We start from the raw sequence: 21,778 nt of genomic DNA, 5'->3' as shown, positions 1-21,778 counted from the left end.
GCTCACAATACACTCACCCACCACACTTCAGCTCACAACACACTCACACACTTACCACACTTCAGCTCACAACACACCGACCCACTCACCACTACACTGCAGGTCACCTCATCTTCTTTCTGCTCTTTCTTCGCACTGATCCACTTCAGAATTCCTTTTCATCATCCCTTCAAGCGACGTATCCTCACCTAGGTCCCCCCTCATTGTATGAATTATGTCATTAAACTGCGTGTGTGTTTTCTCATCCACGAGTTCCTCGTTCTGTCTCTCAATGTAATTCCAAGGTGTGCATCCATCTCCCCATGCTTCTTTGCGCACTTTTAAGTTGTTGGTCTGCCTTTTGTTAACGACCATGGTGTTTCTAAACCATGTGTCAGAGCGGGGAGTGCACACGGTGTAAAACATGAGCTCATGCGGAACAGCGATGACTGTATTACGGTGCCTGTGTGCAGCAATCGAGGCTATATAACTCCGCAATGTTACCTCATCAGCACACATGTTATTATAGTATTGCGACATGCGCAGTATTATACGTTTGCAATTACGATTTTATTCGGTGGATTATTGTGACATAAAGCATATCCATTGTACTACATCCATTTTACTGTACATCTGTGAAAGAGCTTCATAGTCCATCGGATTTCTCGAGTCTAAATATTCAGATTCTGACATGAACACAGCCCCATGAACCCCACAGGGACGTCCTCATATGAGTGCTGTCTCTCCACTGCTGGATGATACCCACAACTATCTCCACTGCTGGATGATGACATCATAATTATATCTCCACGATCATCTCTTCTGAATCTCCTCTGATGGATGACACACATCGTTACCTCTCTGACATCTCCACTGCTGGATAACCATTATCTCTATTCCTCATCTCTTACCTGTCTAGTCATTACAAGTTTAACACTGTAATAGATATATTCTGGTAACATTATGGTTAAAGTGTCCTCATGATTACGTGGGGCATATGTATTGTCATCCATAACCACGGCCGCATGTGCTCCCACAAGGCTGTCTCTCTGTATCCTTCGCTGTTACTGCTGTCCTGTATCCATGCTATTATAGCGTGCTGACAACATATTACAATCTTCACTAGATTAGTGACACGATGGATTATAAATCATTACTATCATGACAGGCGCGAATATGTAATGCATTATGGTTATCAATACCATATGTTGACGAACAGGTGATTATACTCCAGCAGTGGAGATTCTGTAAAAGATCGATATGGTGGCCATAATCCAGCAGTGGATATCAGAATGACAGTAATAATACAGCAGTGGAGATATATTGAAGATGATGGCTATGAATCCAGTGGAGAAACGAGAGATGGCCATGGTTGCAATCCAGCAAGAAATGTAATATGACTACGAACAGAGATAAATACCTGCATTATAATCCAATAGTGGAGATGGTTATATTTCAACATTGTACTGTAGATGCAATTGAGATGATGGTGGTGATCACGATGGATAATGGTGGTTGATGGTGGTGATAATGGTAATACTGTAGCTATAATCCAGCTGTGGAGACACCATCGAGGAGGTGACTGTGAAGGAGTAATAGTAGTCGTCGTCGTCACGATAACACCGTGAACCATCCAGCAGCGGAGTGTCCAGGAGGAGGCCCTCACCTGCAGCAGGAAGCCCGCGCCACCACCTCACTCAGCCCGTGTCGCTCCGCGCGCGGCCCACGCCTCGTTCCTCGCCTCTGCCTTCACCAATGGGACCCTGTAGGCTGTGTGTAACTGTTGATTATAATTGGTATTGTTGTTATAATTCTTGGTACCGTCGCGAAAGATCGCTGCTGCTGCTGCTGCTGTTGTTGTTTAAGGCGGAACGAGCGCCTGGGATGGGTGGGGAGCGGGTCACTCAGCTCCGCGAGAAACCCCTCCGCAAGCCGCCTCACCGCCCATACCAGCGGTAGCAGCGCGCCGATCCCTCCGCGGACGCGCCCTCACTTCGACCCCTAACCCCTCACGCGAAGTAGTGCGTGCCATTACTACCCCTCCCTATCCCCTTTACCCCCGTGCTGCTGTTCCTTGGCTCAAGGAACAGCAGCAGTCAGAGCGACAGCGATGTCCCGCTCAAATGAGCATCAAAGAGTTCGTTGCTCATCATCTCCTGTGTACAGCCCTGCAGAGAACCAGTGGTGGAAATTCCACGTTCCGATCGCGGACCAGGTCCATCCGTAGGGGATAACCACCGGCTGACTTCCAACCCGAATTGGTGGTGTACTGCAATGTATTCATTTTATCGACCCCGGAGGGGGTGATGGGCTGAGTCAACCCTCGAACCCCGCCATCAGGATTTGAATTCGCGACCTTGCGCATATTAACATTGACGGCCTCTTGACTCGCGTCATTCCGTCGACAATGGCAATGACACACCGCCGTCCGAGTGGGCCAGTTGCAGAGGACGCGAGACGCAAAAAAGGTTTCGCTCGCTCGAACGTTGAACTTCCTTCCCACCGTACGTAGACAACCACGCTAATCGGACGCCTGTGGGGGAGGACAACCAAACTAAACACAACAATAATAAATAATTCATAATCAACGTTTTTGGGTTTAGATCGCGTTATTTATAAATGTGTCGTAACCCTCCACCACCCGACACGGCCAATCAGTAAAAATGTGTCACGTTGACAAAGACAAATAGTTCACTGCTTTAGCCCACCGGTGTGTTGTAGCCACAACATTTACAATTTGAGTACGACGTTTCGCTGGTAATTGCAACCAGCATCATCGGGCAATTCGCCAGAATGGTGAGGCTCTGCTGTCTCCCGTTCTTATAGCAAAGCCTCACCATTCTGGCGAATTGCCCGATGATGCTGGTTGCAATTACCAGCGAAACGTCGTACTCAAATTGTAAATGTTGTGGCTTCAACACACCGGTGGGCTAAAGCAGTGAACTATTTGTCTTTGTCAACGTGACACATTTTTACTGATTGGCCGTGTCGGGTGGTGGAGGGTTACGACACATTTATAAATAACGCGATCTAAACCCAAAAACGTTGATTATGAATAACATTGGTCGCGAAAGCCTACGTGTTAAAATAATAAATAAATTAGTTTTCAATCTAAATGACTTAAAAGTGCATTGCTCCAGTGGCTTTCTAATATCGGAAGGAAGAGCGTTCCAGACGGCCGCAGACGCACAACCGAAAGCACGCGACGCGGTGACTGTCTACGTCCGATGGCTATGTACTGTTTGTTGAACTTCTTTCACACCGTACGTAGCTAACGGTGCTAATCAAAGGTGCAAAATCACTCAAAACAGGACACACGGGTCTGGCGCGATGCAGCAATCCACCCAGCACACGAGCTGATTTCAGAATTAGAATCTTTATGATTTAGACTGGAGGAATCCGATGAGCTTCGAAGCTCTTTTTCACAGATGCCCAGTAGGGGGTCAGAAAGTTAGAACAAACCACGATAGGAGTGTAAAATGGAGAAGAGGTAAACAACTTACAATAAGTAAATATAATGAAGTATATACTGGAAGTACAAATTACATACATTCCTGCCGATTTGTCAACACTAAATGCAAGCTTATGAAAATGCAGCAAAAACAGCAATCTCAGACCACAACAAGACAACACACGTTCTCTTCATAAAATTGCATATTAAAATGTAACTATCGGTTGTACACGGGTAAGAGTCAAAATTACAAATCACATTTTGCAAAAGCAGTTGTATCCAGCACCTTTCTTCTGCATCAGGATATGTTTTGGAAGGAAGATTTACGATGCTAAAGGGAGGAAACGAGGTTCCAAAACGTTGGTACAATGGCAAAGGCTTTGTCACCTATTCCTATTCTCAGAGCCGTCCCGAGGCGTACGGCGAATCGGGGCATTTGCCCCGGGCCCCATGCTTTGGGGGGAGGGGGGTACGCTTTGACGCCACACTGTCAGATGTAATACTTCCGGTTTGGTTTGGGTGCCCACACACCGGGGTTTTCCCCAGGTCCTGCACCCCACCCCATAGACGGCCCTGCAAATTCTTGTTCTAGAGAGGATTAAGAGGCAACTAGATGGACATCTTAGGTTTATTGGATTTGACAATGAGCTGATTTAATCGCTCCATCACCTGGTGGACACGTTCCGTTTCGTTGCTTGGCTGCCACTCCCGGATGACGTGCCCTGTCCAAACCCACTTCTCTTAATAGTTTAAATCAGTGTTCTACATTGCAAGGCCCATGGGCCACTGTTGGCCCCTGGTGGCATTTAGTGCGGCCCCTGATGTGTGGCCCCCGATATTACACAAATGTGAAAACATCCCTTGCAGGCGGTGTGGCAGCCCTCAAAATGATGCCTTACGGGCAAAAGTGGCCCCCCTATGAAAACTAATGAAGAACATTCTTTTGGTCTTTCGGTAAAGTCACGTAAATAGTAGAGGCCGACCGAAATTCGGTTTTAGTTTGGCAAATGGCCTCTTTTGGCATATTTTCGGTTTCGGCCGAAAGTAAATTTTTAACTTTCCGTTTACTTTAGGTTTCGGCCGAAAGTAATTTTTTTTACTTTCGGTCTGGTTTCGGTTTCGGATGAAACTTATATTGACTTTCAGTCGTCAACCGAAGATCTATGTTTAGAATATAACGCTAGTGCTACGTCTTTCACTCTGCCTATCGGCCGGTCAGTCGGTGCTAGGCAATCCTATGCGATAGGTTGCAAACACACACACGTCAGCAGCAGCAGCTTGGGAGTGAGGTTACAGCCGCAACCATGGTCTGCTCATGTATATACAGTGAGGGAAAAAAGTATTTGATCCCCTGCTGATTTTGTACGTTTGCCCACTGACAAAGAAATGATCAGTCTATAATTTTAATGGTAGATTCATTTGAACAGTGAGAGACAGAATAACAACAACAAAAATCCAGAAAAACGCATGTCAAAAATTGTATAAATTGATTTGCATTTAATGAGGGAAATAAGTATTTGACCCCTCTGCAAAACATGACTTAGTACTTGGTGGCAAAACCCTTGTTGGCAATCACAAAGGTCAGACGTTTTTTGTAGTTGGCCACCAGGTTTGCACACATCTCAGGAGGGATTTTGTCCCACGCCTCTTTGCAGATCTTTGGCAACTCGAACCTTCAGCTCCCTCCACAGATTTTCTATGGGATTAAGGTCTGGAGACTGGCGAGGCCAAGGACCTTAATGTGCTTCTTCTTGAGCCACTCCTTTGTTGCCTTGGCCGTGTGTTTTGGGTCATTGTCAGCTGCAGTTACAACATATAGCAGTGTGATACACATTAGGGTGGGTAGAATAATACATAGTGTTATATTAAAATGGATAAGGCAGCAACTGCAGCAGCAGCAAGTGCAGCAGCAGCAGCAAGTGCAGCAGCAGCAGCAAGTGCAGCAGCAGCAGCAACTGCAGCAGCAGCAGAAACTGCAGCAGCAGCAACTGCAGAAGCAGCAGTAACTGCAGCTCCCTTTGATGCTGTTAATCCTGCATAATGCACATGCATATGCAGTACTAATCACATTCCTACATTTCCCATAAATATGCTAAATTCCTTTTGATATGCAAATTCCTTTGTCAATGCGCCCAGCTTATATATATGCTCCAAGCTCGTGTGCTGTTTCATTCAGACTCTGTCGCCTCGACGGACCTGGTTTTCACCTGAGGACGGCTGCTTGCGTTGTGGCCGAAACGTCGTGAGAATTGTTTTATTATGTTTTATTTTTATTATTTTATTACTTCCCTTCTACGTGACTTTACCGAAAGAACCAAGAAGATTCAGATGTTCATTGGCAAACTTCAGACGGGCATGTATATGTGCTTTCTTGAGCAGGGTGACCTTGCGGGCGCTGCAGGATTTCAGTCCTTCACGGCGTAGTGTGTTACCAACTGTTTTCTTGGTGACTATGGTCCCAGCTGCCTTGATATCATTGACAAGATCCTCCCGTGTAGTTCTGGGCTGATTCCTCACCGTTCTCATTATCATTGCAACTCCACGAGGTGAGATCTTGCATGGAGCCCCAGGCCGAGGAAGATTGACAGTTATTTTGTGTTTCTTCCATTTGCGAATGTCACATTCTCACCAAGCTGCTTGGCGATGATCTTGTAGCCCATTCCAGCCTTGTGTAGGTCTACAATCTTGTCCCTGGTCTTGGCCATGGTGGAGAGTTTGGAATCTGATTGATTGATTGCTTCTGTGAACAGGTGTCTTTTATACAGGTGTAATGCGAGCAAGGACAGGGTGGGTGCTGCCTCCGCGCCACTCACACGGGCCGGAGTATTGGGGAGACGGAGCCTGGTCGACGGAGCGAGTGGGAGGAGCCACTGCTCACCTCGGCTCCAATGGGAGTTGGGGTGAGTAGGGGTGGAGACAGGGGCAGTACGGGAAGGAGGAGTCAGGGTCACGTGAGAAGGAGGATATAGGGCGAGAGCCGGAAGAGATCTGAGAGTTGGAAGAGAGTGGAAATGGGGGAGAGCCACGCTGGGTGGTGGCGGAGGAGTGGCGCCATTTGCCACGTGGTCGGAGTCACGGCACCGTCGGCCGGCGGTGTACGTGAGGTAGCAGTAGCTAGCGGGGTGTGAGGAGTTAGAGGTGTGCGTGGGGCACACAGAGCAGCGGTGTGGCTGCGGAGTGTGCGTGGCACACGGAACAGCGGTGTGGCTGCGGAGTGTGCGTGGCACACGGAGCAGCGGTGTGGCTGCGGGGTGTGCGGGGCACACGGAGCAGCGGTGTGGCTGCGGGGTGTGCGGGGCACACGACGCGTGCGTGGGGTGCACGACAGAAGAGACGCGGGTCCGACTGAGGACGCCGCGGGTGCGAGACAAGAACCCAAATAAAGGACAGACGGAGACCTACATCACCTGCAGAGTCTTTTATTACATTGTCGAAACATCTCAAGAAAAAGAACATACCTGCACCATCTTCTGAAGACAACGACGATCTTCCTCCGGTGGTGGCGCTCCCGACAATGGAAGGTGGAGGCGACGCAGGGACGGGCGACGCGCCGGGAGTGCAAGATGTTACCGGGGTGGCTGGACCGTCTGCATCGGCGGGCGCCGAGGAGGGATGGCGACTCGTAGCGGCCCAACTTGATTCACTGAGGGCTGTTTTGACGCAGTTGTGTGCCCTGGTGACGACGACGATGCTAGCGGGGCGGCCAAGCGGGGAACCTTTGAGTGGGGCCGAGCCGTCCGCAATTGGGGCCTTGCCGACGCTTCCAGCCCTCTCCAACACGCGGCACGACGCCGCCATCTTGGGTGTGGTCGGAGACGAACGGCGGGAAGCCGCCATCTTGCTGCCTCCACCACGGGAAGCCGCCATTTTGACCCCGTCGCAGGGAGACGCCATCTTGTCGCCGCCGCGTGGAACACCTTCGGCGGGAGACGGCGACGTGGGGACCCGCAGCCATCGTCTGACGACGGTGAAGGAATTCTCTATCGGCGGGGATTGGAGCGCATTCGCCTGTTGTTTTGAAGCGGCAGTTCGATCCGCCAAGTGGACGGATGCGACGAATCCATGAGGTTCTTCCGCTCCATCAAGGCCGCGAAGAAGACGACGCTACAGGGGGTGTTTGAAGAAATGGCGGAGGCTTATGAACCCCCGGACGATGCTCATCGTAGGTTCGTGCAGCGACAACGGGCACCTGAAGAATCGCTGGTGGCATTCCGGGGCGCTGTGTTGGAGCTGGCTATGGCCGCATATCCGGACATGAGCCCGACTTGCTGGAGCCCTTGATATTGGGTAAAATGTTGGAGTTGTCCAGGGATTTGGGCATCCCCATGCCGGTGTGCGGGCACGATAAGTTAACATCCCGTGCGGCGGCTAAGTGCCTGGATGCCCAATTTAACCTTCGACGGTGGAAACAGGTATCGGCTTGGACGGGGGGCCCCACGGTCGAAGGCGGTGCGACAGGGTGGGACCCGAAGAAGGCTATCTACGTTCGAGATGACAGGGGTCCTGAGGAGTTGACGGCGGCATCCACCCAGTGGCCTGCTCGAGGGGGAGCGGGGTTGCGCTCTGGGCCGCCGGCGCGGGAGCGCCAAGACAGAGGGGGTGCTGCACGGCGAACCGACTTGGTGTGTTTCCGCTGCGGCCGTAAAGGCCACTTCGCCAGAGATTGTTGAGCTTGCATTCCGCGGCCGCCCCAGCAGGAGGCCTCGACCACGGACGCGACGCGGCAGGACCATCCAGGACAGGCAAGTCGGTACGCATCAGACATCCTGCAAGGCCTGTCATCTCATGCATCACCATCGCCGCGCGGTCCGTGTGCCATTATTAACGGGGGGGGGCGGTGATTGACCCGTGTCGCTCGCTGACGCAGTGGCGGAAATTGGCACGGAGGGTGGTGGCGGCCGCTACTGGGTTGTCCACTGTGCCTGGTTCGATCCAAGGGGTCGATGTGCACATTTTGGTGGACTCAGGTGCGTCCGCGACTATTATCTCCGACGTGATTTTCCATCTCATAGCCATTCCGCCGGGGAGGGTGCGACCGGTTTATGACTCTTGGATTGCGGCGAATAGGGGAAGTATGGGCATTGTGGGTCAGGTGGACGCCAGCATATCAATTGGGGGGGTGTCGGCTTCAGGGACCGTGTTGATTTGAAGGTCCCTCGCGGTGCCCTGTTTGTTGGGGACCGATTTCTTGGCAAAAATGCCCATTCAAATAAGGGTGAATCATAATTGTATTGAATTACCGGGGGGTCGGAAAATTTCATTCTTGCCGTCGCCCTGGGGCCAGTCTGCTCCTGTCTGCCAGGTACAGGCGCTGTCCGAGGTATCTGTTGATATTCCATCTGGTTCGCAGATGCTTATTCCGTTGAGGTATCGGAAACCTGTGCCTGGCATTGAGGGAGCGGCGGGTGTGTTGTTATCTCCGTCCACGGCTATAACGGGTGGCTTGACGCTGGTCGGGGCACAGACTATTGTCCGGCCGGGTCAGCCTCCGTTTTTACAAGTGTTGAATGGAAGCGCGGATAATGTTAGTGTACCGGCCGGAACGGTTTTGGCTCACGCTACGACGGCTTTCACGGCCCATGACGACCGGCACTGCCGGGGCCTTGTAGGGGGGGTCTCGGCCTCCACGGCGCAGGATGATCGGTGGATTGCCGAGTTGTGCCAGGAAAACGCGTCTTTGACTGGGGACCAACGATCCAGCGCTTCGCGCTGTTGGAAAGGTATTCCGACGTTTTTAGTTCGGACGATTTCAACTTGGGACGCACCTCCTTGCTCTCCCACCATATTGATACGGGGGATGCTGCTCCGATTCGGATGAACCCGCATCGGTTGAGTCCGACGGAGCGGGATCATGTTCGCGGCGCAGTGGAGGATATGCTGGCTGCTGACATTATTTCCCCGTCCAACAGTGTGTGGGGCGCGCCGGTGGTCCTTGTGAAGAAAAAGGATGGGGAATTGCGATTTTGTGTAGATTTTCGCAAATTGAATAAAGTGTCGGTGGCAGACGCGTACCCCCTGCCGTGTATGGATGATTCCCTCGATGTCTTGTCTGGGGCGAAGTTTTTTTCTACGCTTGACCTCTCGTCGGGATTCTGGCAGCTTCCCCTGGACGAGTCCTCGAGGGAAAAGACGGCTTTCCGTACGCCGCAGGGCTTATTTCATTTTAATTGTCTTTCAATGGGCTTGAATGCTGCCCCCGCCACTTTTCAGCGGCTGATGGAGCTTGTGTTAACGGGTCTGGAGTGGGAGACATGTTTGATATATTTAGATGATGTTATCGTCTTCAGCCGCACGTTTGAGGAACATCTGCAGAGATTGGACGCGGCGTTTGCTAGGATGCGCTCCGCCAATTTGAAATTTAAACCCAAGAAGTGTCACCTACTGCAGCGATCCGTGCGTTATTTGGGCCACATAGTCAGTGCGGACGGGGTGGCCACGGACCCAGAGAAGACGGCGTGCGTTCGTAACTGGCCAACTCTGGCCACAGTGGGGAACATACGTCGGTTCGTTGGGTTCGCTTCATATTATCGCAGGTTCGTTCCGAACTTTGCTACGATCGCTAGGCCGTTGCACCTCCTTACGGCGAAGGGCCGGAGGTTTAGCTGGGGGCCGACGGAGGAAGCGGCATTTGAGGGCCTACGCGATCGTTTGGCGACGGCACCGACGTTGGACTATCCAGATTTTGATCAGCCTTTTATTCTGGATACTGACGCTAGTGACACCGGGATTGGGGCTGTTCTGTCACAGTCCAAGGGCGGCGTTGAACGTGTAGTAGCTTACGGTAGCCGCGTGCTGTCTCCGGCAGAGACCCGCTACTGCATTACTCGCCGCGAACTATTGGCTATTGTGCATTTTCTCCGCCAATATCGGCCGTATCTATATGGCCGTACGTTTATTGTTCGGACGGACCATGCGGCTTTGCAATATGCCCTGAGAGTTGACCAACCATCTGGCCAATTGGCACGATGGTTGGAAACCCTGCAGGAATTTTCGTTCGAAATTCAGTATCGGGAGGGGTCACGTCACGCGAACGCGGACGCACTCTCCAGATTGCTGCAGGGATCCCCTTGCGCTTGCGCTTCGGGTACGAATAGGTGTACGCGGGTTCCGCAACCCCCTCGGCCTGTCGTGTCAGCTGTCGAGGTGCCCGAGGCTCCTGTATGCCCAGGACCGGCTGATGGGGTTTTGAACCTGCCGCGCTCGGTATGGATTCGCGAGCAATTGCTTGATGAGTCGCTGGGGGCCTTGCGGGGTCAGGCTGCGAAGGGGACGGGGAGACCGCTGTCCGGTGGGACGCCGGGAGCCGCTCTCCGGGATGGCTTGCTGATGTGGAGGGAAGGGTTGCACGATCGCTGGCGTCTGGTGGTGCCGTCGTCGTTACGATACGAGTTGGTTCGGACTCTGCACTCCGAGACTTTGTTACATCTCGTGGTGCAGAAAACCTTGTTGACGTTGCAGCGGGACTACTTCTGGCACGGCATGACGACTGATGTCATCGGGCACATTCGGGCGTGTCCCGAATGTGCCCGGCGGAAGCCGCCTAAACACCCATATGTGCCGCCAGTGCAGTCCATACAGGTGTCTCGGATTAATGAGTTGGTGGCATTGGATATTTTGGGGCCCTTCCCGCCATCCGCTAGGGGGAATACATTTTTGCTGGTCGTGGTGGAATATCTTTCCCGCTGGCCGATGGCTTGGCCCTTACCTGACCAGTCGGCGGCGTCTATCATGGACGCGTTCCTATTCGGATATGTAATGGACAAAGGGGCACCGGAAAGGTTGCTCACGGACCAAGGGCGGCATTTTTCTTCTAAATTGTTGGCTGAGGTGTGTGCTGCACTGGGAACCAAGAAGGTTCGGACGTCTCCCTACCACCCGCAAACGGATGGCATGGTGGAACGGCTAAATCGAACCCTTTCGGCCATGCTGTGTCACACGGTTAGTGAAAAACAGGCTGATTGGGATTTGCATATCCCTGGGGTACTCTCCGCATACCGGATGACGCCTCATGCGTCGACGGGGTATTCACCTTTTTTTTTATGTACGGCCGCGAGAATGTGCCGCCGGTGGACGTGCAGCTGGGTACGGGGACGAAGGGTCCTGTTAAGCCTCTCCCCGAGTACATTCACGACGCTGTTCGTCGCGTGGCAGAGGCACGGGAGGGGGCCCGATTGGCTACGGCCTAGACCCAGGCCCGGAATGAACGTTGCGCTCGGCGCTCGGATGGGAAATCCCCCTAGCGAGTGGGGGACATGGCCTGGCTGCACTGCCCGTAGGTGTGGGCGGGGACCTCCCCTAAGTTGTACAAACCATGGCAGGGGCCGGTTAAGCTTATTGAGGTTCCTAACCTGCAGTCCGCACGTGTTCGGTTCAGATCGCGGCGCTGGTACGTCCATACGTCTCGGTTGAAACCCTACGTGGCCCCGCAGATGGATGCGTCATCTCCTAATGTTGCCTTGCCGGTGTCTGTTGCATCCGACGCGCCTCTTACTTTGCCTGTTCAACCTGCAAGCGTGCCTGTCGTGCCTTCTACAGACAAACCGGCCGTGACGCAGGCGGATGCAGCCAATCCTGCTCCGGGTGGGCCTACCACGGCGACGGGGACACTTGACCCCGCTGCCCCTCCAACCCCACCACGGACGCGATTGCGAGAGACCCTGGCGACGGGTCTCTCTGGGGAACGGGACTTTGGTGTTGACGGGCCTCCAACAGCGGCGGGCGGTTCCGATCCCGCCGCTCTTAAAACCCTGTCGCGGTCATGGTCTGTGGGGGGGCCGCCTCCCGTTCGGGACGGGCCGGCGACCCGCACGCGTTCCAAGTCCCTTTCCTTTCGTTAATTGTTGTTCTTGTTGTTGTTGTTTCGTTAATTGTTGTTCTTGTTGTTGTTGTGTTGTTATAATCTCCGTTGTCTGGTGATGCCGGATGGTTGTAATTTGCTCGCATTATTTTGTTCTGTTGCAGCCGGGGACGGCTGGTTTTTTCATCGGGGGGGGGGGTCATGTAATGCGAGCAAGGAATGAGGGGGCGGAGTCTGGGTCACGTGAGGAGAAGGAGGAGTCAGGGTCACGTGAGAGAGAGGATTTAGGGGGAGAACCGGAAGGGATCTGGGAGTTGAGAAGGAGTGGAAACAGGAGGAGGCCACGCTGGGCAGTGGCGAGAGGGTGGCGTGATTGCCACGTGGTGGAAGGCCACGGCACCGTCGGCCAGCGGTGTACATGGGGCACAGCAGAGCTAGTGGAGTGTGGGAAGCTAGCCGGGCGTGAAGAGCTAGCAGAGTGTGCGGGGCACACAGAGCAGCAGTGTGGCTGCAGAGCGGAGCAGCAGTGTTGCTGCAGACGGAGCAGCGGTGTAGCTGCGGAGCGGAGCAGCGGTGTGGCTGCAGGGTGCACGGTGGAGGAGGTGCTGGTCTGAGCAAGGACGCCGTAGGGGCGAGAGAGAGACAAGAACCCGAATAAAGGACAATGGAGATCTACACTGTTTGAAGAGTCCCTTATTACAATAGGATGCAAAGCCTATGAACCGTCGCACGTCGCCTACGGAAGTGGGCAGTCAGCCACTCACGGACACATGAAGTCTTGTGAGGGTCAGTGGAGACACCACTAGAGCTGACAATGTGTCCGAGGTAACGAACGGAATGCTGCAACAAATGACACTTTTTTGGTTTAAATTTGAGATCGGCAGACCGCATTCTTTGAAAAACATCCTCCAGCCGTTGAAGGTGTTCTTCGAAAGTGCAACTGAAAACAATAATGTCGTCCAAATATATGAGACAAGTCTCCCACTGTAGTCCTGCCAGTACCAACTCCATCAGGTGCTGGAACGTCGCAGGCACGGCATTCAAGCCCATGGGAAGGCGGTTAAATTCAAACAAACCTTGCGGCGTGCGAAACGACGTTTTTGGCTTCGACGCATCATCGAGGGGAAGTTGCCAAAAACCTGACGAGAGGATCAGGGTAGAGAAAAAATTAGCCCCCGACAAGGTGTCTAACGAATCGTCCATCCGTGGCAGGGGGTACGCATCCGCCACGGATATTTTATTTAGCCGGCGAAAATCAGCACAGAACCTCAATTTGCCAGTCCTTCTTTTTAACCAACACCACCGGTGCGCCCCAAGGACTGTTGGATGGCGAAATGATGTCGGCCGCCAACATGTCGTCAACCGCGCCACGCACGTGCTCCCTTTCAGCAGGACTCATGCGGTGTGGGTTCATACATATCGGTCCTGCCGCACCGGTGTCAATATGGTGTGACAAGAGCGAGGTACGACCCAAATCAAAGTAATCTTTGCTGAAGACGTCAGCGTATTTCGACAGTAGTGAACGCAATGCTTTTCGCTGCGTGGAGGACAAAGACGAATTCTCATGGCACAATTCGGCGATCCATCGATCGTCCGAATTAGTGGCCCGAGACACGCCAGCAGCCTGTACCCTCGGCCGGTCCCCATCAAGGCTAGTGAAGTCGGTAGTGGCATGGGCCAATACTGCACCCGCCGGAATGACTACTTGTTCCGGGCCCCCATTCAACACTTGCAAGAACGGGGCTTGTCCAGCCCGAACGATTGTTTGAGCCGCGACAAGAAAGAAAGCCTTAGCCAAGGAGTTTGACGGGGATAGCAACACACCCGCCTCCCTGTCAGCGACCTCCACCCGCTTTCGATAACGCAATGGGATGAGCATCTGTGTACCAGGGGGGATCTCCACAGTGACATCAGCAAGTGCGTGAACGGCGTGTCCCGGAGGTGGGCGGCCCCACAAGGATGGCAGGAAAGACATCCTACAGCCCCCTGCCATTTCTAAACAGCCCTGATCGACAAGGATTTTAACAGGCATCCGACGAAGAAAATCGGTGCCCAACAGACAGGGAACTGCCAACGATCGGGAGATAAGAACCGATCCCGACGCGGCAACATTTCCTATGGCAATGTGGACATGTACCCGTCCTATGATACCCATGCCACCCCATTAGCGGGAATGCATGCGTCGATAGCCAGCTTGACCCGCGACGCAGGGATGGATAACAGGTGAAAAATTACGCCCGAAATTATGGTTGCCGACGCACCGGTGTCCACCAAAATACGCACGTCTACCCCTTGAATGGTGCCCGGCACCGTAGAAGACCCCGACGCTGCCGCAACCACCCTCCGAGCTAATTTCTTCCACTGAGTAATAGTGTGCGGTACCGAATCAGCATGCCGACAATTAACATCCGATAAACCTACGGGGGTGCGAGCGGATGCATGAGGTGTTGGGACCTGCCGGGTACTCGATGCATGCTGACTTGCCCGAGAAAGATGGCGATCCGCGTCCGGTAGAGAAGATGGAGGAAGGGCCGACGGAAGCTGCGGAGGTCGGAACCGGCGCCGACAATCACGGGCGAATTGGCCCAGTCGGCCACACTTGAAGCATGTGGCGGCCGCCCAATGGTCGGCCGCCTTTGCCCCCGCTCGCGACCATCCGGCCCTGTCGTGCCGCGTGTCCTGCCGGCGTTGCGGGGTCCAGCGAGGAGCAGCAGCCACCAAGTCATCGTCGCTGGACTCGTCTGGAACATGCACGACACGACGCGGGGCCCATGCCAGCGGTTCACCATCCTTTTTGGGGCCGTTGTGTAAAACAAGCGCCTGCAGGGGCGCGCGCGTGCACGCCACCGCGTTCGTTCTTTGTGGTGGTGTACGTGGGCGTGTGGGAGATAACCCCGGGCGGTGGGGAGCCAGCGAATTAGCGATGTCCCTTCAGAGAGGGCGCTGGCGTTGGGGGGGAATCACCCGATCTGCGGGGGCCCGGCAAGAGGCGGCCGACGAGGAGGAGGAGGGGGGAGTGGAGGGGGTGGACGTCAGCGCGGGTGTTCGTGCACACACATGGCAAAGATCCCCCGTTTAGTCTTAACAGACTGTTGGGGCAAGTGCTGTTAGCGAGTAGCACCTGGGTCGACTGAGCCTCAATTGAGTACCCGGTGTAATGTGTAAAATTTAACCACGAGGGAGACAAAGGCGGCCGGGCGTGGTCTTCATAGATGCTCGCTATAACAGCACTTGCCCCAAAAGTGTGTAAAGCTATACGGGGGATGTTTGTCTTTGATCAATTTTGAGTACATCATCTGCGAGTATATTTTCGGCATTGTGATACTACGATGGTACACGGCGCGTGTTTGCTATGGGATCGAACAGGAGGGGTCGCTCACGCACTTGCGCCTCCTGCTCGCTCGCGGCTTTAACGTCTCGCTGCCGACACGCTCCCTCGCTGCCCAGAACCTAGCGTTTGTGTACCACCCTGCCGCCTGTAATAACACCTGCGGGATGAGATAGTGCTGAATGTTGCTGGCCCGCTGCTCCACGTGTTAAGGGTCAGGGTGCCTGCGCCGTCAACTCCCGCCGCTTGCCGGGCCCGCACCGTGCGCCGCTTGCCGGGCCTGGGAGTGGAGGCTGCGGCGCTCATGGTACAAGTTAGCGGTGGTGGTGGTGCTGAGTTTGTTAAAGAAACGCCGGTCTGTCTGTCGGTCCCCTCGCCTGAATCTGCCAGTCAAACCACGGCACCTGCACCGTCTGTTCCGTGAAATTCCTGCCAGCAGCGAGCCTCCGGACACCTCAAGTGGCTTCGAAGTGCACCTAGCCTGGCACAAGCGCCGTGGTTGGGCGGCGGTAGTTGGTGGTGATAGTTGTGGCCGTGCAGTTAGCTTAGTTATGGTGGTGGTTAGTGGTGGTATGAGTGTGCTAATCCGTAACGCGCAGGCCCTGGTGCCCGTGTCCCGCTCGCGTTTGCGGCGCGACGCGGAGCTGCTGCTGCGCGTGCTGCTTGTGACTGGCCGCTCGGCGCCTCCTCCACCTCCTCCTCCTCCTCGTCGCCTCCTCCTCTCCGCACTCTGCGTCTCCTCGCCTCGCATCCGCAACCTCAACCTCCACTACCGCGGGGAAGACCGCGCCACTGATGTGCTGGCGTTCCCCTACGCGCAGGTGCCGCGCCGGGGAATCGTTCGTTCATGTTTGGTATTCTCGCCACATTGCCCGGGGTGGCGTCACGTGTTGTGTACAATCAGGGTGTGATGTAATTCATTCATTCAAAACCCGCGTCTTGACGTTAACTTAACACTGGCTGAAAGAACGTCGCTCTCATTGGCCGTCAAAAGTGATTGCTGCTCAAATGAGTAAAGCTCATCTTCAGTAGACTCTCGATTATCCGCGTGCTGTTTCTCCGATTTGCGGATTAACCGCGCATCTGAGATTTTGACATGAATTCATAACTCATGGATTTTCCCTTAAGCCCAAATTAATAATAAAGTTATACATTGCTATTCTTGGAAATGTTTATTACAAGTCACGTGCTTAAACGAAACAAATATGAGCTCCGGTTAATACAAAATCCACGTGATCGCCTCCAGGAAAGTAGTTGCAGATCTTTACATCAGTAGGTGGAGTCTGATGTTGATTGGCGTGGCTCTGCGATCCACTTAGTGGGTGGACTCTTCTGCGGGGAAGCAGGAAAGTGTTATCACTGAGCACGCACATTGATCAGTCGATCGTTCGTTTTTGCACAGAGATCCGCAAAAAATTTATATTTTTGAATTATCCGTGGCCGTCTTCCCTGTCAGCGCGGATTATCGAGAGTCTACTGTATTTAACAGTCCTTCAGTGGCAGCCGTGGAATTACACGTTCACGTGGCAGGGGCGAGTCTGTAGCACAGCTGGCAGTTGACTCACCGCAAAAAGTGGAACTTATTTTTTATGACCCTCAACCCCCAGAGGACTGATGGGCTGTCAACTTTGCAAACCATTCGGGTATGCCCGTAGGTCGTGGCTCCAGGGGTGCTGCTGGAAGCCGAGGACGGCACGGGCGACTCTCTGGGGGACGTGAACCTGGGGGATGTGTACCTGGGGGTGAGCTACATCCAGCAGAGCCTGCGTGCAGGAGAACGTTTTCATGACGCGCTCACGGTGAGCGAGGCTCCGGCCAGGCAGATTCCCCAAGCACGCCGAGCACCAGCCATGCGTGCTCACCACGTGGGCTCACGACAAGGACTCACCACACACACTCACCATGACTCACGACGTGCACTCACAACCAGGACTCACAACGCGTGCTCACCACGAAGACTACCGTTAAGATTCTGAGTTAGCTGTGGGTTAGTACGTTAAAGCCAATATTCAGCTATGGCTTCCGCCAACCAACAGAGCCAATCATATCAAGTACTGTAAGTACTTGAAGTGGTAGATGTATCCCTGAAAAGTGCCGTGTTAAGCAAAAAACGCATTAAGAAAAAAAATTCCGATAAATAAAGTAACGATAAAGTTTTGCAAAATACAATACGATGTACAACGCACACCACGTATTTTCCCAGAGTTTCCTGCCAAGTTTTTGCAGTAAGGGGCAATGTTGCTGTTGTGTAATTCCAAATTTGGTAATTTGCAGTTAATTTCTCAGCATTTGGATGTTTAGCCAATACCAATAGAATGTTTGTCTTTTTAGCTATGGGGAAAAAATGGAAAATTCATGCATAACAGGGGCAGAACATACAAACTCCACACAGAAGGCGCCAGAGTCGAAAGTCAAATCCAGACGCTTCTTGCTTTGAGGCGCGAGCGTCACCACTGGTGGAGGGGTAGCGCGTTCGTCACTTGTTGCAGAGTTTGTTGTTGAAGGATGGCGGTCACCCTGGTTAATACTGCAGTGTGGATTAACAAAAAAAACACCATGCACCGACCGTCTCCTGCACAGTGGAAGTCAAAGATCCCGTGATGTCATTCTAAAAACGCAGGTCATTGTCTGCCGGTGTCATCCAAAATTTGGCAAATAAGAAATATTGCGTTACAAATTTCTCAAAGAAGATTAAAGAAAGCCACGTCACCCCCATACTGTGAACACTTAGCAGGACGCTCCTGAAAGAGTTTGAGACTCAGTGAAGCTTTCCTGGCTTAACAAGCATTACACTAATATGTAGTAATCGTTAACTATTTGCGCTTGTAACGATGATTAGTATGTGTCGTGTTCCCTCGCAGGTGACTTTATTACATGGCATGTGCCATTTACTGGGCTACACCCATGATACCATGGCCGATTGGAAGCAGGTGAGGTACTGTGCATGTACATGAGACCAGGCTGGTGCTGCGTGTGCTCGCTGAGAGAACGTTAGTGGACGCTCTGTGCTACGTTGCCACTCAAGATCAAGATGGCATAATAGCCAGAGTCACCAATGCCTCCAACACTCTCTAGCCTCCACCAGATCCCTCAGGTGAGGTCTGCTCTGACAGTATCTCACCATCTAGCCGTAGACTCAAAGAGACCCACATTCTCACATTGACCCACACAGCTGGCCTGACAGTCTCCCACCAACTGCTCTGCCTGTCTCGGCAATTGGCACTCCCCCATCCTGCGTTATCGTAACTACAACACTCACCTGCCATGTTCTCTTCCCGAATTGTGCAATTCTTCTCCTGGCTTCCTAGCATCTGGCTCAGTCACCTGGGATCCAATGCATGACAACTTCTTTCCTAGCTACCAAGGGTCCAGCTCTCTGATCCCTACCATAATGCAGATAGCCTTCCTGCCTCAAATACACTCAACCTTACCTTCTGTTCCAAAGTGGTTTTATAGCTAGCGCTTGCTACTCGTGGTGGACTCATGCCCATTGGCAGGCTAGGCCCCCGAGTCACCTTGTGCCCCTACACTGCTACTGGGGGTGCCCTTTCACTTGTTTGAGATCACATGCACAACCCTCTGAAATGCCCCGGAGTAAAGTGAGGTTGCTACATCAATAACACATCGTGATCAGTAATCGTTTTATTCACAGTAAGTGGCTTTTCGGTGATCTTGGAAAACGTGAAAGATGTCGATTCAGTCTCCTGGAATGGCAGTTGGGTGTGCACCACAGTTATTTGATCGGCAGGTCAGGTGCGGTGGGGTTATGTGTAGTTACTCGCAGAGCTGTCCCTCGGGTACGGCGAATCGGGACGATCGCCCCATGCGCCGCACTTTGGGGGGACACCCGCTTCGATGTCACGCTGTCAGATATAATACCTCCCGTTTAGTTTTAAGGCATCCGCTGGCCCAACACAGTAGGGTTTGCCCCGGGTCCCGTATCTCCCTATAGACGGCCCTGGTTACCTCCTATCTCTTCCAAAACGCCAGAACGTCCCAGAAGAACAGAGAAATACCCTCCAAATCGGTCTCTCGTGGAGGCCCTGCCGCCAGCAGTGACTGTGAGCAAGCAATTCTGTATCCGTCCTATCAACCATGGGCGGCAGGACTCGGGCACCTCGTGGAGATTGCATGTGTCCTTGTTTTGCATGGTTTTCCTCCGGGTCCTCTGCTTTCCTACCATATCTACAAAAAAAAGCACAATTTAATCGGTATTTGCTAAAAAAAATCCAATGCTGAAAATGTTCCTGAAAATTATTGAATTGGAATTATATGTTGCAACATGACTCCCTACAGTGGAAACTCAGCAGGACCCCCTGAAAAAGTATTGAGATGAGCTGTGTAATAATAAAGCGGCAAATGTTGGCCATTGTGCTTGCAGATGTACGAGAAGGAGAGCGAGGTGCTGTTGGAATACGGCCGCATCACGGGCGTCACGCTCGCGCCTCTCACAGCTGGGACGTTCTGACTCCCACCGTCGAAACCTGCTCGAGCTGCGGGTGGCACAATATTGTACAGAGATGCCTCAAGAACCTTACCACGCTCTGCTATGTCAGCCTCACCACCTCTCCACGCTCTACCATGCCAGCCTCCGGACAATGACTTTGGCAACTACCTCGTTACCCTGGAAGCCCCTCTCGAACTTTTGGGATGGTGACGTGGCTCAGAGTTAGCAAGTTTGCCGCTTATTACAGAGGCTCGTAGTTACAATCCGGCAGGCCATCATTAATACTGCGGTGTGTGTATGAACCGTAAAATACCACTCCTCATCTGCTTCAGAGTGGACGGAAAAGATACCCTGTCGTAATTTGAGACGGGGAGGCCATTGTGTGCTGGCGTTTTGGTCCAAATTCGAAAAAATAACATACACACAGCAGCAACATCGCTCCCTACTATGAAGTGACCGCAGACTGAAACAGAGCAGCGCCTTCCTTTGTGATAGCCTTGCGCTGTAACAATGACAGCATGAATACCAAATTGATGGTATGAATTTTTTTTAAATCAATTGCTGAGGACTAGCACAAATATTTATAATGGCAAGTGGCCAGCAACAAGCAGCACTATTGAAGGTCTAACAATTTGCATTCACGTTTGGAAGTCAATTGTAAATACTGAATACATTATGGACGATGCTGAACACATAAAACAAAGTAATCATGATTGTTCTGGGTTATGTTTTATTATTTTGTGTCGAACTCGATCCAAATCCATTGGAGGAGAGGGTCCTAGTGTATAAACATCTGGCAGTTCACCAGGAAACCTGATTCTGCTGATGTCAAAACTGGTATAAAACCGGTCCAGAGTTTATAATTTGCACTCCTGTAGTTTTTTGTAATTGTTGTTTTACTTGTTTACCTGCCCCTACTGGACCTCTGTGAAAAGAGCGTCATAGCTCATTGGATTCGTCCTGCGGAATCAATACAGATTATGATTCGTCCTTGTGTTGAACAAATGCTGCTGAAATAATGCACTCCCTGAAGGAGGCTGTGCCGCTGATGGGATGCGTCAAAATGCGTTTATTTTGTATGGAGGGAAGGATGTGTGTGGAGGCAGTGAGCTGTCTGCAGTTATTTTGTAATTGTCTACAACAACGCCAATGTATGTTTCAATGTTGCATTCCTTGGTATTTAGGAGCGTATCACAAACGCCTCCTGCTGCTAATCATCATCAGCCATGATTGATCCACTGCTGGATGAAGGCCTCCCCAAGTCGCCACCCAGGTGTTGACATGGGTGTGCGCCATGGTGGCGAGATGTGAACTCCCTCGCCTGCTGTGTAGGAGGTCGTTGGTTCAATCCCGACCCTGACGCGCCAGCTGTATATATTTGGAGTTTGCATGCCTCTCTCCCCGTGGTCGTGTGGATTTTTCGGTCCTCCGGTTTTCCCCTCCACATTTAGAATCAACATTCGTTTTCGTATTTGGCTACTATACATTTCCAAATGATCGGCCACTTCATTCAACTATCATTTTGGCCAGGTCACTTCTGAATAAGAGCAGCGCAGTGGGCCTTAAAAATCGTCCAAAATAGCGTGACGTCTTTATGGACAGCCCCTTTGTTTAATTTGCTTATATTTTTCAGTGCTGTTTACAATTCCTATACGTCGCACTCCTATTGTGTTTTTGTATTGTCTGTTGTTCTAACGTTCTGACCTGCCCCCATACTGGACACCTGTTACGAAAAAAAGAGCTTTAGAGCTCATCGGATTCCTCCTGCGGTCTCAA

General features: G+C 52.3%; 2 protein-coding genes across 2 annotated transcripts in view; one reads left to right on the top strand and one right to left on the bottom strand.

Moving 5' to 3' along the window:
* Nucleotides 1-1,905, bottom strand: part of LOC133345805 (catenin beta-1-like) — a 44,889-nt gene extending 42,984 nt beyond the window's left edge. Inside the window, exon 1 of the mRNA XM_061556794.1 lies at nucleotides 1,646-1,905. The gene's annotated coding sequence lies outside the window, so the exon portion shown is untranslated. The remainder of the gene's footprint in view (nucleotides 1-1,645) is intronic.
* Nucleotides 1,906-15,389: 13,484 nt separating this feature from the next.
* On the top strand, nucleotides 15,390-21,720 carry YBEY (ybeY metalloendoribonuclease). The gene is made up of 4 exons (XM_061556806.1): nucleotides 15,390-16,376; nucleotides 17,211-17,354; nucleotides 18,417-18,485; nucleotides 19,937-21,720. The coding sequence occupies exons 1-4, from the start codon at nucleotides 16,107-16,109 to the stop codon at nucleotides 20,021-20,023; spliced, it is 570 nt and encodes a 189-aa protein (XP_061412790.1). The 5' UTR covers nucleotides 15,390-16,106; the 3' UTR covers nucleotides 20,024-21,720.
* The last annotated feature ends 58 nt before the right edge of the window (nucleotides 21,721-21,778 follow it).

The sequence above is a fragment of the Lethenteron reissneri genome, chromosome 23, assembly GCF_015708825.2.
Source record: "Lethenteron reissneri isolate LAM-NWPU_2019-01 chromosome 23, ASM1570882v1, whole genome shotgun sequence".
NCBI lineage: Eukaryota > Metazoa > Chordata > Hyperoartia > Petromyzontiformes > Petromyzontidae > Lethenteron > Lethenteron reissneri.
The sequence above is the reverse complement of the archived record's forward strand: the minus strand, read 5'-3'. Positions and strand labels throughout refer to the sequence as shown.